The 16,793-nt window shown below is 38.7% G+C and overlaps 1 protein-coding gene across 2 annotated transcripts in view; it reads right to left on the bottom strand.

The window, feature by feature from the left end:
* LOC122809310 (guanylate-binding protein 1-like) overlaps nt 1-16,793 on the bottom strand; it is a 668,410-nt gene that overhangs the window by 183,373 nt on the left and 468,244 nt on the right. For both annotated transcript variants that reach the window (XM_044080706.1, XM_044080705.1), the window contains 3 exons: nt 14,279-14,469; nt 3,968-4,213; nt 2,506-2,783 (listed from right to left, as the gene is read on the bottom strand). In XM_044080706.1, coding sequence (XP_043936641.1) covers nt 2,506-2,783; nt 3,968-4,213; nt 14,279-14,469 — 715 coding nt within the window. The remainder of the gene's footprint in view (nt 1-2,505; nt 2,784-3,967; nt 4,214-14,278; nt 14,470-16,793) is intronic.

Below are 16,793 nucleotides of genomic sequence, written 5' to 3'. Positions count from 1 at the left end.
CAGTTTCACCCAGACTGAGATCCCAATTTCTACAGGAAAGAACTTTCTATCATTCTTTTGAAGACCCTTCTCCACTGCCACATCTCTCTTGTCAATCAGATCTTCCAGAAGCCTTTGTGAAGTGGATGTGGAAGAATGATAAGAAAGTTCCTCAGGAACCAGATCCAATTAGGGGTTCTCCCGGCTCTGACCACAGTTGGAACCATGAGCATGGGCCCATCCCCTCTTCATATTATCACTTCATTCTCTGATCCGACCATCAGACTTGGGGCTGCTGCATCCAAGCATTTGCTGGGGTTTGTCTATGTCTGATTTGAAGACATGACCTTCATCTACCGCAACCACATCTCTGATCCAATTGGCATTGAGTGGCTTGGATCTTGGTATTGGCTTTAGAGCTGAATCAAATGGGACTTCAGTACCAATATGTTAGGTGTTGAGGCTCCTGGGTCTGGTAACGACCTCTGTGCTTGAATCTTTTGAAGGAGTACTCTCTCACTGTATGGAGCAGACTTCCCTTCCTACTCAGGTCTGGTCCTTCCCTACAGGAGATCCCTGGGTCCTGATACCACACTTTCTATCCCATCGGAACAGCCAGCCCCTCCTAGCCTTGAGACAATCCACACTGAGGACCCTCATTCTGCTTCCGAGTCCTTCACAGAACATTCCCACCAGACAGGTTCAATGGAAGCATTAATACAAGGGAAGGCTTGTTGACTCCCTCCAGGAGTCTTTAAATGAAGACACTGAATTTCATGAGGGGAAGGTGTCCCTCAGATCCACGCCTTTGAGAATGTCTCATGCACAGAAATGCTGGAACTGCTTAAACAGAAGTAGCTGGTGTTTCTCCAGTGGATGAGATGGTTGATCTTTTGATTCTATGGTGGTGGTGGCAGCCACCAAAAAGGACAGTGCTGAGGAAAGCTCCACTATCCATACACATAACAGGGAGTTCAGGGTGCTGGACAGATTTGGGAAGTGAGTTTATGCTTTAACTACATTTGAGCTTAAGGCACTGAACTATATGGCATGTGTGACGTGCTTCCACGGAGATTTGTCCAAGGATCTCTCCAAATCTCTCTCTGAGTCCCTATCTGCAGAGGTCAGAAAGTCTCTCTGCTGATTCTCAGTTAGTCACTCGGCATTCCCTTTCTAATATGTCTATACATCTGATTTCCAATGTGGCAGACAGCACTTCAAGAGCTTCAGGCAACGGTATAACTGTTACGATGCATGCCTGGATGTGCCTGTGCGACTATACGGAGTACTTTAAAACATCCTTTATCAATGCCCCCTGTGATGGTTCAGCATTTCTCAGGGCCAAAGGTTAAAGATACACTATCCAGAAGAAAACAAGATGGGAAAACGTTGTCTGTTATAGGGGTACACTTCTCTATTCCCCAGAGGTCCTTCTCTAGAAACCAGAAGGGCTGGAAGTAGCTGTGGTTCTGTAAATGGCAAGGTTTTGCTTCTGACACCTCAGGTGATAGACCCTCCCAGGCAGAGGGCGAAACTCTAATGGTGAATGTTGCCTCCACAGTAGAGGTAGTCAACAGAATCAGTGCTTTTAGAGTCCTTTCTCCAATAGGCCTTACCAGAGCTCTTTAATATTGTATTGCAAGAAAAGGTAAAGAATGATAAGAAAGGAGGAAAGCGACTTTAGGAAATACAAATATTTAATACATTTCCACAGTCTCTAATCATATCTTGTTATTCAGTTATGCTTTGAAATTACTTTAAAGGCTCTATAATGTTTGACACTGGACACTTGACCCTTGACCCCCCCCCCCCAAAAAAAAAACTTAAGATAAAGCACAAATGGAAAGAGGCAGCTGACAATATAGGCATTTTCATCACTTCAGTCTTTGTCTAGAACTGACCGATAAAATCAGATAAGATGAGGGTATTCTCACTTCAGTGGCAAAAGAAAAAATGGAAATGTTGTGGATTACTTTCTCCCTTACAGCTGGGGTTTCCAGCCACAATACGCTTTGGGGAGGTACCCTTGCACCTGATGTAGAAGACATCATCCTTTGGATAAATCTCAGTCTTATGTGAATTTACTGTAGCTATGACTAATGATGAGCACATCTGCTTACTATGAATGAAAATAATTCTCTGCAAACCACTTTTCTTAAAAGGGTTGGCACAAAGAAAATATTTTAAAAGATTTATGGACTCCAGGTTAAAAAAATAGAATGTAAAAGATCACTTTTTCTGTCAGCAATGAAATTGCATTATTATTAAAATGCAACAGAAATTATAACATCTCAGTTATATCCTTCAACCCTGAGAAGTGTTTTTCCACTGGACGAAAACATTCCTGAGAGGATAATACGTCTGTTCAATAAAATAGCTTGCTTTTCATAAGCATATGACAATGTGTTGGCTAGATGGTGCCAGGAAGGGACAGGCATTGATAAAAGCAATGAGTGGTCTATACATGAAGAAAATAAAATGTACAGGAATACAAGGAAAATAAAATTAACAAAAATAGAAACTTACCATAAGTTGTTGCTGGTGCTTCCTTTCATCATCCTTAAAGGATCGGTTCATAAAAATTTGAATTGCCTCTTTTTCACAGACAGCATGCAACTCTAAGAAGTTCCCAATTGTGTCAGTAGGGAGTATCATACATTTCATCTTCATCTCATAATGCTCAACGGCCTGCTTCACTGCTACAGAGTTTTCAGTCTGTGAAAGCAAAAGGACTGCATTCTCTAGGCAGGGAATGGTTCCAGTACGAATTGTATCTACATAGGTTACAGCCAGGTTGCCAAGTACTGAAACAAATTATAAAAATATAAAGTTACAGTGTCACTGGTGGCTCTGTTCTTTCTTATCTAGTTTAATTCCCAATGACAAAAGCAAGGTGAGAAATTTGTCAACCAGGGAATAGTTATGCTAATGAATATACATAAATACATCTCAGTGGTGAATGGATAGGTATTACAGGAAATGCAAATAATGGTGACGGATGCCTTATATACACTGTTATCCAACTGGGAGAACATGTAACTGCATGGACTGATCCTTGCTATGCTTTCTACTGGATAAAGTAGGACAACATGTCTATTGTTCTTATAAGGTTATATACTTCATGGCAATGTGATTAGTCAGCATTGGTCTATTCACGTGAGATAGCAGGGCATCTGCTTCCATTTTATCTCACAGGTTCTGCCAATAGGGTAATTCATCCTGACCTGCATCAGAGTGAGTGGTGTCTGGACCAGAGTCTTTGCCTTCATACGGTCAGTTGTGGATGACAAAAAAGGGAGCCTGTGTTATATGGGAAACTTTGCTTCTTTTTAGTCAAAAGCAGTTTTTTTTTTCTTCTAGCCAGCTGAAATGAGGAACTCCATAAGCTAAACTTAAGATTCATTTACAAAAAGATATTCTAGCAACAATTTAGTTTAATATTGTCTGCCCCCCACTCCACCCCTGTTTCATTTCACTGCACATTCTGCACTACCCCACAGTGTAGAACTACCTTGGGATATTCAAATAACATTACAAACAAGCCTCTTATATCTTGCATTGCTTGGGAATTTGGGTCTCTCTTGGTCTCTGTTTTGACTATGCAGACTTATGAGTTAGTGTAGAATAACAGATTTCTGCTTTGAGATACAGGAGGGCAAAGCAAATCTCAGCTATTCTACCAAAGTGTCACCAAAGTTCTGTCTCCAGTTACACATTTTCCATCTGATTAACACACAATACATATCACTCAAATTTAATTCAGCACAACTTTCACTGATTTTTTATTGACTTTGTCGCACTGCCTGCACTTTCTAGCAAATACTTTTTGTAGCCCTTCACCTTCCAAACTTTCTCACTCAAGTACAATATGGAAAAGAAAACGAAGACCTGACTTTGTACATCAAAATGACACAGAATATATTATAGTTTAAAAGAACAACATTTGTGCATCATGACCTAAACTCTGAAACAAAAACACTTCACTTACATCTTCCTGTTACAGTGTGGCCACCCTGTAAAGTTTTGGCTTTTGAGGTCTCAAAAACATGCTGGCAGAATGTCTGTACTTGTTTTACAAACACTGGTTCAAGACAATCCTCTGTTAGTTCCTCTAAATTCTGCAGTTCCTCTGTTTTAGATGTAGGTCGTTCAAATACAAAACACTTTCGGCTAGGAAAGTAATTTCTGATGCACTCTCTTGTAGAGTTGTAATCTTGTACTTTTTTACTGGAACCTGGAGAATTACAAAAAAGAGAAATGAGTAGAAAAAAAACGAGAATATCTTTTCAAAATATGTAACTTGTCCAGTATAATTGTTTTGTCTTTGAGCTCTCTAGAACGTGTATTGCTTTAAATTAGTACAATTAGTCTGCAAACACTACATAGCCAAATAAACAGATAACTGCAAACTACACTACACAGTTACTTCAGTAAAACATGCTCAAGTTCTCCCAAGGTGGTGTATCAAAAATATATACCTGCGATAACAATAATGACCTCAAGTTTAGTGTCAGTAAATGCGGCACTAAAAGAACTGGAAAAAGAATATTAACTGATTACAGACATGGCCATCTTTAGGTAAAAAGCTCAGAAATCTCTGAAAGGCTCAGAGATATCCCCCTGTGGCACCCCCACATTTTCTAGCATTTTAATGGAAATCTCCATATACTTTATAAATATATATATATATATACATAGTTTCACTTTATAATCTCGAAATGCTGAAATCTCGAATTTCAGCATTTCGAGAGTATAAAGCCGAATTTTAAAATGTGGGAAGTGCATAATAGCAAATTTGAATATCTCGAAGTCACGGTTATGGCTTTATGTTACGTGACATGTGGTGTTTACGTTGTATGTAGTTTGATGTGGTATATGGATTTGCGTGGAGTGTAAGGTAAGTGACTGTTTTTTAAGGGTTTTGGGTGGGAGTCTGAGTGTGTGTTAGATTGTTTTTAAGTTGTATGTGTGGGTTAGGGTAGGTAGGTTAATCTGTGAGTGCGTAACTGTTGGATGTATGTGTGTGTGTGTGTGTGTGTGTGTGTGTGTGTGTGTGCACGCGCGAGGGACTGTGGAATGTCTGGGTGTGAGTGTTCTGTCTTTTATTGTTTGTGCGATCTCGGAGTTAGTATATATAAGTAGGAGGTGTGGGTATTTGCATGTTTGGTGTTTTGTATTTTGTGTTTATTTGTTTTGTGGTGTGGGTGTTGTGATTTGTGTGTTGTGTGGTGTATGATGTGTGTTCGGGTTTATGGTTTCGGGTTTGTGAAGTTTCAGTTTTGCACAATTTCAGTTTTATGGTCTCGAAATGCTGAAATTCGAGATTTCAGCATTTCAAGATTATGAAGTGAAATCATATATATATATATATATATATATATATATATATATATATATATATATATATACACACACACACACACACACACACACACACACACACATATGTCTAGTTTGCTTGTATCTCCATGTACTGGTACATCTTAATTACGTATTGCTAGTAAAAATTAGTTTAATAACTAGCTGGTAGAATTAATACTTTGTTTCAGAAATGAAATTTAAGAACACCCCAATGAGTAACAAAAAAGTAGATATTTCTGACAAAACTCACAACAAATAACATGCCTTCATACTATTCACGTGTTAGACAGAAATAAAACCTCAATTAAACATGATTTGTAAGTCTGCAAACAAGAACAATCTTCTTACACGTACATTACTAAAAAAGATTTGTTTTTAGGGTGATAGAAAACAGCAAACATACATATATAACTCTGCTTTTGTGCGGGTGAGTTTTGCAAGCTTATTCAGCTAGTAGAATTTGCAACAAGATAAAAATTATATTTAACGAGGATAATTCAGTGTTACATATTACAACTAGGGGTTCCTTAATATAAAAGAATACAAAATGCAAAGAGAATCCTTGGGCATGCTGATAACAAATACAAGTCTTCACTAATAATTTTGTCTAGTAACACATCTTAATCTACAAGCCATTGATAATTACATGAAATTTAGCCAGGGCAGGGGAACAATAGTTTTGACAGCTTTACCATGGCTGACTCTATGCCCCACAAATTTATGCCTTTTCAACTTACGGCTGTGTGACGATGATTGCAGTCTAACAATCATCAGTAGCAGCATACGGCTCTGCACCAATGTGTTTCTCTCACGCTAATCCCATACATGAGACATTCATTACACAGTTAAACAACAATCTAACAGAATCCTAAAAGTGAAGAACATTTAAACACTTGCTGCTGTACGTATTAAATGATTCTATGCCCTGCTCATAGATTGTTTTGAAAGCTTTGGGGTAGTGGTATGGGTGAAGTTCTGATATACTACCTTAGAAACATATACACTTGATTACCTAGCATGTGAGTAAAGATGTCGCCATAGATTTCTTCTCTTTATCCTTCAGAAGTTTCACTATGTTTGGACTGCTGAGGCCAGCAAACATTTATGCATTCCCATGACTGCAGACCTATAGAGTCAGTTTTGAAGAGGCTCACAGCTCCTTCAAGGTGAGGGATATATCATCTTGCTATGCACTGTTTTTTATACATCATTTGGTAAGTATGAAGCATTTTTCTTGTTTTCTTGTCCAACTATTACAATGTGGTTTGGGGCCAGTCAATCACACCAAAGCTGTAAGTTAGAACAGGAAAGCAAATTTATTTATACCTTAGACTTCACTTCTACACTTCAAGGCATTTCTCAATATTAGAGTTTTCTGAAGTATTCCCTACTAAACTTTGTTCTCATCTGTTTATGTTCTATTGTTGACCTTTCATCTGTTGTCAAATATTTACATACTTCTTCGTATTCAAGTTCCTTTATATCACATTCTTGCCCAGGTAATTCACCAATTATTTTATAATTCTGCTGCCATGAGCAGCATTTTAAGTCATTCCCCAAGCTAACACTCAGTAGTAAAAAATATGCCAATAGCCTCTGCAGTATCACGAAGTGATGCCTGAAATAATGCTGTAAACTAATTTATTTGCAGTAGGTGGGTGGATGGATCGAGTAGTTGGCATTAAGCCTAGAACTTTCAGAAACAATGATCTAAAATTAGACCCTTTTATTCCAAAATGTAAATGTTTAGCTTGGCCAGTACTGTACACTAAGACAGAGGGAAGTTACCTCACTGGAAAAAGGAACAAAAGACTGTGCATGCCAAAGTACCTTGAGACAGGCAAAAATTGTCAATAAATTCCTACTTCTATGTGTATTGCAGTCTGACTTCCTTCCTTTATTTGTTTTTTTCCTTATTAAAGTTTATGAAAATCAGTGAAACACTACAGAAAGTAATACCTACAGGCAAGCCTGTTCTTGGTTTATGCCTCTTAAAGGTTTCCAATGTGTCTTAGACATTGCTTCTGATGACTTCATTCAGCTACTGAATAATCAAAATCTATTTTAGGAAAACCTACCTCTGCACATGTTAATGTTTGCTTCCCCTTCTATGGTAGACTTCTGTTCATAGGTATGTACTAGGCTATCAGCCCAAGGGCCTAAGTAAGCCTAGCCAACAAGGTTCCCTGGCTTACGCCACCCAAGAAAGTTAATTTCCTGTGCCTCTGTCGAGTAGAACAACAGAAGTGATCCCCAGGGTGTATTTCCTATTTCCCATCCACTCATCAGGATTTTTCTTGAAGAGTGCTAATAAGGAACTTTATTTGACATAGATGGGTAGCTTGTTCCAGAGTATAGGAAGTCTCTGGGACAGGAATCTATCCCTCCAGCATGTCCTGTTTATTGTGGTGACAAGGTTTAGGTCCCTAGAGCGTGTAGCTCGGAGGGATTGAGATTTCTTTAGGTGTAGCATGTTCAACAGCTCTGGGTTTAACATAGCTTTATATGTTAGGCAGAGATCTCCTCGGAGTAGGTGATATGCTACAGAGTAAAGCTGGAGTTTTTTGAGACGGTCAGAGTAGGGCATCTGTTTGAGGCCAGTAATCGTCTTTGTGAGGTACTTCTGTGGCCTTTCCAGCTGCTGCAGATGTCTTGTAAGGTACATTCCAAAATGGGCATGTACTCTATAATGGGTCTAATGAGTGCCGAGTAGAGGGGAACAATGACCTCTTTTTTCCTGGATGAGAACCCTTTTGTGATAAGGTGTGCCACATAGAAGGATTTCCTGACTACTGTGGTGATGTGATTATCAAAGGAGTGACTACTGTCCACCTGGGTCTCAAGGTCTCTTATCACACATTCGGCATTAAGAAGACTGTCATTTATGTGGTAGTTCATGGGTACAGAGTTTTTACCAAAGGGGGTGACAATGCACTTTAGGATGTCCACATCATTTGGAGACTCAACTATGGATCCTAGTTTGCAGTCATCTGCAAACTTAATTAGCCAGAGGCCTTCTATGTTAGCCTGTACTTCAGAGAAGTAGATACCAAACAGGAGAGGTCCCAGGACCGAACCCTGTGGTACTCCACTTGTCACTGGTTTGAAGTCAGATTTGGAGTCTGCAATTTTTACAGTGTGGGTTCTGTCAGTGAGCCAGTTGGCAACTGATCTTGTGACATAGGGATTTATACCTAGTTTAGTGAGTTTAGCTACAATTCCAGAATGGGGGATGGTGTCAAAAGCCTTGGCGAGGTCAAGATAGGCTGTGTGAACCACCTTACCCTCGTCTACGGCTTTGGTGACTGCCTCAAAGAAGTCACTCAGGTTCATAAGGCATGATCTGCCTTTCACAAACCCGAACTGGGTGGGGTCCAGAGTTTGGAGGTTACCAATGTCTTTGTTTATGAGTTCCATGATGATAAGTTCCATGACCTTGCAGACCAGCCTGGTCAGGCTAATACGGCGATAGTTCCTAGGATCAGTGGTGGCTGTCCCTTTAAGGAGTGGGATAACTGTTGCTGTGTGCCATTCAGTGGGCATAAAGCCTGACGTGAGACTATGACTGAACATGGTACTTAGATGGGGAGCCAGTTCGTTCTGAAGTTCTTGTAAAACGCAGCCTGGGATGTTGTCCAGTCCCATGAATGCTGTGTTTTTGGTTTTAGAGGGTGCAGCTTTTACCTGTATAGATGTGATTACAGGGACTCTGCATTCTTCCTGTATAGATATGGGCCCTTTAGGGGGTGAGAGGGGGGTGAACTTAGCACTGAACCTATCTGCCAGGATTTTGGCAATATCAGTTGGTTTTGTAATTTTCATGCCGTTGTGCTGTAACTCAGAGCAGATCTGGGTGTTGCCATTGAGATTCTTGACATAGCTATAGAATGCTTTGTGGATGCCCTTAGAATCAGAGATGATTTTGTTTTCGTAGCTAGCTTTGGAGGATCTTATAAGGGATACAAACGACCAAAACCAGGATCTTTAACAATAAATATTTAATCAAACCTTTAGTGCCTCGGCAGTAGCCTTTTAAGGAGAATACATACACAGAAAATGCAGCACATATTTATACAATAATATAAATCAATTAATCAATAAATCAAAAAATCAATCATTTAAACATTAATTAACTAATTAAAACATTTAAAATACAAAATTCATATAAAAACTTTCCAGATGCATTCTATATTAATGCCCCTAGGGGCTAAAGTGCTATATTTCAATATATACAGAGTTTTTTTATATAAAAGTTTTTTCTTTACATTGCTATTATACTGTGTACTAGGAATATGTTTCAAAACTGTTACTAATAAGCCTTGGGGTTACTATTTTGATGTTTTTTTTTTAAATGCATTGCAAGTGGGCTCTCTACTTTCTCATTTCTGATGTCTCTAACATGTTCCCGCATCCTGGTTTTGAATGCCCTTTTACTTTCACCTATATGGAACATTTCACATGGGCATCTCAATGTATACACAATACTTTCTGTATTACATGAAAACTTAGCATTAGGTTGAAAATATATTCCATTAATGCACTGAAATGCCCTACTTACATATTGACATGTTATACATTTAGTACATAGATATGTTCCCAAAAATCAGGATTATAACTCAGTCCTATACTAGGTCGTATAAATCTAGCATGGACTAACATGTCCTTTATGTTTTTACCCCTTCTGAATGAGAAGTTTAAATTTTTGTCAAGTATATCTACCAAATCCCAGTATTTAAACAAAGAAGTCCAATAAAACTTAATAGTTTGCTTTACTTCTTCTGCTAACAAATCATAAGTCATAACTGCAAATATTTTCTTTAAATTATCTGATTTTTCTTTTGTTCTATTCTATTTCTTATTATAACCACTACATATAATGCCCTTCTGACCTTGTCCAAGGAAAATTGCACTTCATCTGTACTATAGCCCCTTTTAATAAACAATTGTGAGGCTTTCTCTAACTCACTATTTACTTCTTTTGTGTTATTACACAGCCTCCTTACCCTAGTCAATTCTCCACAGTGAAGAGATTTCAGGAGATGGCGGGATGACATCTGGAAGCATCCAAAAAATGTAGTCCATCCTCAAATTTCTGATATCCCTTACTAACAATTTTCCCACTCTTACTTCCTTCTAGACTAATGTCCAAAAAATTCACTTTGTTTCCCAACTGGAAACCATCAAATTTCAACATGAATCTATTCTCTTGGAAGTCATCCAGAAAGATTGTCACTTAATCTCTACCCCTTCACATATAAAAATTAAATTGTCAATATATTTATAATATTTGACTACATACTTTTAAAGAACTCTATTTGATACAAAAATTCAAGTTCAAAAATTCCCATCATAATACTGGCATACCTTATATCTTGGATTTTACTTTTGTTTTTTTATTTAATTTGTTGTGGAGTAGATCTTATAAGGGATCTCAGCTTCTTACTGAGGCTGACCAGGGAGTTCCTCCACTCATGGGATTTTACTCTCTTTTGCAACAGTTTCTTCCTTCTGTTGTAGAGTTTGTTTATGGCAGGGGACCACCAGATTGGCTTCTTTTTTATGGAGGATAGTGTCTTGGTTCTTTTAAGGATAGCATAATCCACACACTCGTGTAAGTGCTTATAGAGTGCATTTGTGTAGGATTCAGCAGTCGTAACTGTATTGTCCATCTGCATGGGTGTCATGAAGTTCACCACTTCTGTCTTAAGAATCATGAAGTTGGCTTTGGAGAAATTTTTTACCATGGTTTCCTTAATGGTGGGTGGGGACGGGATGCGACTATCTAGGGTGATTAGCTTATGGTCGGATCTGCATTCATGTTGGTAATGACTAGGTCTAGGATATTGTTGCCCCTAGTGGGGGTGTGGATAAGTTGACCCACGGCACTGGAATTTATGAATTCCAGAAAGCGTTGAGTGAAGGAGTTGGTACATGAGTAGTTTTCCCAGTTAATGGTGGGGTAGTTGAAATCGCCCATTATTACGGTTGTTGGTTGAACCCTAATATTTTCCAGTATATCAAGAAAAGAGGAGTGGGAATCCTGGGGCATGGTGGGGGATCTGTAGCAAGCTACAATTTGGACTGCACTTTTGCCCAGAGTTAGTTGCACTTGGATAACCTCGGATGCATTATGCTGTGCAACTAGCCTGGAGGTGTGGATATCCTTAATGAATATGGACACACCTCCGCCTTTGGTGTTCTTTTCCAGGTTAGATGGCTGAAAAGTGTGGTATGTGTTATAGCCTGGTAATGCAGGGGTGCTCTCTAGAGCCTTGAACCAGGTCTCAGTCACTGCACAGATATCGATGTTCTCCATTTTATGGAGTGCCTCGAGTGAGTGCATTTTGAGATTTAGACTTCTAGCATTGAGTAGCATTACCCTCAGTTTTTGCTTGCCTGTTTCTGTTACGGTGGTGAATTTGTCATTTGAACCTTGCCTAAAAAAGCACTATAGGGACAGAAAGACCCTTAGCCAGTATCCAGAATCCCAGGGGTGACAGGTGCAGGCCATCTCTGGAAATGCATCATGGTCTGTCGACCATGTTGTCCCAGGCAGACAGATACTGGATCCCCTTAAAATGACACCAGAAGCTTAGCCAATTGTTGAAGTCAATAATTTTGTCCTTGTACTGTTTTATCATTATGGACGATGGCAGGATGCTACTCAGGGCTTGGGTCATACCTGCCTGGGCTACAAGATCGGAGAGCTCTTCCATGTCTCCTTTCATGTAGTCCAGGGAGGTACGTCTCAGGTCATTCACACCAACATGGACAATGACAGAGTCATAGTTGTACTTGTTGTGGAGTGACCTGAGTGCGTGGGTTATGTGGCGGAGCCTGGCACCTGACAGGCAGCTGACAGTACCCTTCTCCTTGTTTAGCCTGATGAGTGGGACATCAGTGAGCCTGACTATAGAGTCACCTATGACTAGTGTGTTGGGTAAGTTGTTTTGCCTTATGGGCTGTGGTTTATTGGCACACTGAGTCTCTGGGCTATATGTCATTTAGGTTGTGTTGGGGGGGTGGAGGTTGCTTGCGTTTCTGCTTTGAAGATCTCTGTTGCTTGAGCAGATTATAATTGAGAGCCTCCACAAATGTTTTTGTGTTTCTATGTGTAGATTTTGGTGGTGTAGGTTTAGTGGGACTATGTGATGAGTGTGGTGTGGTGCAAGTGTTTACCTTCTCCTCTTGACTGTCAAGTTCAGTCTTGGTTGGAGAGAGCTTTACCTCCAGTTTGGCTAGATAAGTGCATCTCTCACAGGTTGTGGTGTTCGGTGGTAGGAGGAGAGGGTTTGTCTGTTTACATGAGGCAATTGCTACACTGCCCCAAGATGCCCAGATTCATCAGATAGACAGGGAGCTGACACTTGGACATACCTGAATAAAAAACTACTTTCCTTTAGACAAATGAGGAAAGTGAGTATAAGAGCTGTTTTTCTCTAAGCGAGTGAGGAAAGTAAGTACAAAAACTGTTTTCCTCTAGGTAAAGAGGAAGGTTGAGTGCTGCAGTAATTTGTAGCTTACTTAGTGCTAACAACAAGTTCTGAACAAGTGCTGAGCATGAACAAGCAAGTTCAAGTGCTAAAACTAAGAATCTGTACCTGGATCTTGTGGTAGATAGGTTGCCTACTGCTTACCACTCCCACTGATAAGCTAGAATGCTTCCCTCCAACACAGAAAGGCTTGGGGGGCTCAGAAGTTTACAAACAGTCCTGGATACAGCAAATCTGTATCTGGACTAGACTAGTTACAGGAAAGGTGGGAAACAAGTGCAAACGTGGACTTTTAAACCAGAAAGTTGAAAGAGATGTTCAGGTCAATAAAGATGAATAAACACATCAGATGACAGGGATAGAAAATGAATGTCCTTACATTGTGTGTTATGCAATTAGCTTAGCTAACAATTTTCTGCAGTAAAGATAACCATAACATAACTAAACTTTAAAATACATCATTCTATGATAACAAAACAGAATTTAAGAGATGGTTGTGTAGCTTTGAGTTGTCAGACCACCTCAAGGCATCCAAACATAAACTACCACTGCAGACAACTGTGAATTTGCTCCTCAGAGTTAGCATTACAGAAGTCATCACAGACCTCTCATATGTCCCTGTTGTAGAGGTATGTCCCCCATTTCCAGGCTTTGATTTGCTCCTTCACATATTTTTCTAAATCATTGTCATCACGTGTGATTTTTGAAAGAGAACACACATCTCCCTTTTTCTGAAGCAATAATAAATGCCCTTGTGGGGTAGAAGTTTGTATAATACAGTTAAATAAAATGTACAGATTTTGCACTGTCTAATAATGTGCTCATATTTTCCTTAATTTTGTTACTCCCTGTTATTTAAACGTGTTTCTGAGTAGTATCCCACATTGCTACTGGAAGAGGCAACAGCTACATGCTACTGGGTATTTCAACTTTTATGGTAATTATATGTCCAGATTTTTAGCCGGATGTATCTTCTTCTCCTCGAGGCTCTTTTTTACCTGTTTTCCATGTCTGTAGGTTAGGTTGAAAGGTATGCATCACTACTGACATATGTGGCGCTGAACTGTCACAGTACCATAGTCAGGAGCGGCCTTAGGTCAACTGGTGCCCTAGGCAAAAGGCTCCATGGCACCCCCCACCACACCACCCGGTGCTCCCATCCTCCTGGTCTACCTATACCAAACAAATACTGGAAAGGTGCCCCTACTAGAGCGGCGCCCTAGGCAGCCGCCTATTTGGCCTATGCCTAAGGCCGGCCATGACCATAGTACAACAATCTAATATTATCACATTTATGCAGTGATTGCTTTAACATCTCTGATATTCTGTATCATATGCAGTAGTAATAATTAAACCAGTGACATCTATTATTCTATACACCGTAAAGTCAGTAAGAAGTTCAGCTGGTCTTTATAATTCACTCAGCGCTTCTGAGGACATCATACCTGGTCGTAATTTGAGAGCATGTTCCAGGTATTCATCCTCTGTGATAAGCTGCTTCTTCCACTTCAGCTTCAAACTGAAATCACGCACTGTCCAAATAAAAGCAGGGAAGAATCGAGCAAATAGACAAGAATCACTTTCATTGTTAAGAGATGATTTCACTTTTATGTGTTCGGTCAACTCTGTGACATAGCTTTAATATAAAATTAAGGAAAATGGTGTTCATAGTTAAGATTTATCAAGCATTTAGAAGCACAGAAAAAAATGAAGGTGCATAGGCTACACTTTCTTTTTAATGTTGAATGCATTTACGGATAAAATGTGTTGTTCAGTGAAATGTTTCACATCTAATGTTGACCTTATTATTTTATATCATAGCTACTGGATTACTGAAAAAGGGGACTATCAGGCAAAGTGAAACATGTACATATACTACAACTGTAGGTTTCTAATTATGTGCATATACTGTATGCGGTACTTCATTTGCTTTGAGTTAGGATAGTTATTTTTGATCATTATTCACTTTATTACATAATATGATCCTACAAGACAGTCTTCACTGCCATCCCTAATTTGTCTAATGTATCATTCTATCTTCTTTTAAAAATTTCAAAAGATCAAAGTTACTGGTGTGTCTCTATAAGAAACCAGTCTGCCCAGGATGTTATTTCTACAAATTTAACTAAAACATTTCACACAGTAATGCTCTATGCATTTCCAATCTGAATAAGATCACCCAGGTGGAACTGCCTGCTTTAAGCTCCCCAGCGTTGACCAGAACTGTAGCTAGGTGATGTGGTAACCTGTACAGTTTCCCAGACTAGTACCCCACTACAAAAAAGGCTTCCCAGAACTGAAGACTAAAAAAAAAACTTGTATGATCTTGTAACTGTAGCAAACTACTTCCTATTAACTGTAACAAGTAACTTGCTACAGTTAATAACACACTCACTTGGACTTCAGTCATGACAGCAAATGCAGCATGGATACTCACTTATGAAGCTGTGATAGCTTCGCAGCTTCATAAATCAATGCACTCATGCACCATCAGCACCTGCTAATTGTTTCCCCTAACAGCTTGCAGTAAGCATAGCAGCTCCCTTTGCCCCATCCTAATTATGGCTCTGGTGCTGCCCTAAAGATGTCCTGCTGACAGCACTAGCATAATGAAAACTTCAGTCTCACCACACCATAAAGAATTATCTCATAATGTTCAGAGTCACCAGCCATGAAAGTGGGTAAACTCAGGAGCAGATTTTGTTTACTTTCTGCAGTATCTTCTGCTATCATTCACTCTCTTACAACGTTTTAATCACCACATGACAGAGGTGGACTTGAGAGTCCTGATGAAAGTTCATTGAAGGCATAAACATTCACAAATATAAATTATATAAAAAAAAAACAGTCTAGCTTTTATACTAGATAAACAACTTACTATTACTAAGGTAGGGATTATATAATGTATTAATTGTAACAATTCTTTCAAATCATTCTCTAAGATCTTTGAAGTTTTAAATTGGAAAAAAAAAAAACAACTCCAAATAAGAAATGTCCATGTTTTCTTCACTATGGTATCATTTTCTTCACAATTAATTCAAGATCTTATAGCATCAATAATTTTCCTATGGACAACATCGTATTTAGTACTTTGATGAATAACATTTTATTTAGTACTTTGATGAATAACATTACCAAGAATTAAAGTGATTAGACATTCATAGCTATGTCTTTTCACAAATTCCCAGGATACACATTCCCAAAAAACAAGGTTTTGATTATTATGAAAGACATTAATAAACAAAAGTGTTTAAATGGAAACTACAAAAGATGCAAGATCTGAAATTCAATGTTTAGCACTACCTTTTCTGCAGCGATCACTACTGATCAGGAAGGTATAGTCACACTGTCATTACAACATCACAGATGCGTTTCAGTGATTTACAATACGCCTCTTCTTCCTTACTAGAATGACTTTTTAATGCTGTTTATGCAAGTAATAATCCCTAAGTAAGTATACAGCACTGTAGAATATGGGACTATCCAAAGGCATTCTAAGGCCTAATGTCACAGTAAGAGGGATGAACTACCTCTGGAAAGTCTGGCATTCTTTAATACTGCTTAACCTGTTGGGTATTATAATGCTTAAAAATGGGCTGTTAAGGTATGGGCAATATTATATACACATATAATACATATCCATACACACACATGTATATTTAGAAAAAGAGAGACAAAATATCTAAGCACAAAATATTGACAAAATCAAAGTTATACTAGGAAAGGATGTATGCCATTTCCCCACTGCTGAGCACCCTGGCAGTGGTTCATACACTTAGCAGGAGGTGAGGGGAGAAAATTTTGGATGTTGTTAGATTTTGTCGACATTTTGTGTTTAGGTATTTTTGAAATTAGATATTTCTGTTGATATTTTGTGTTTAAATTATTCAAGCAGACCTATATATATATATATATATATATATATATATATATATATATATATATATATATATATCTCTG

This window comes from Protopterus annectens, chromosome 8.part0 (assembly GCF_019279795.1).
Source record: "Protopterus annectens isolate FY-2018-M chromosome 8.part0, PAN1.0, whole genome shotgun sequence".
In the NCBI taxonomy this organism is placed as follows: Eukaryota; Metazoa; Chordata; order Ceratodontiformes; family Protopteridae; genus Protopterus; species Protopterus annectens.
This window is presented reverse-complemented; position numbering and strand designations above follow the sequence as displayed.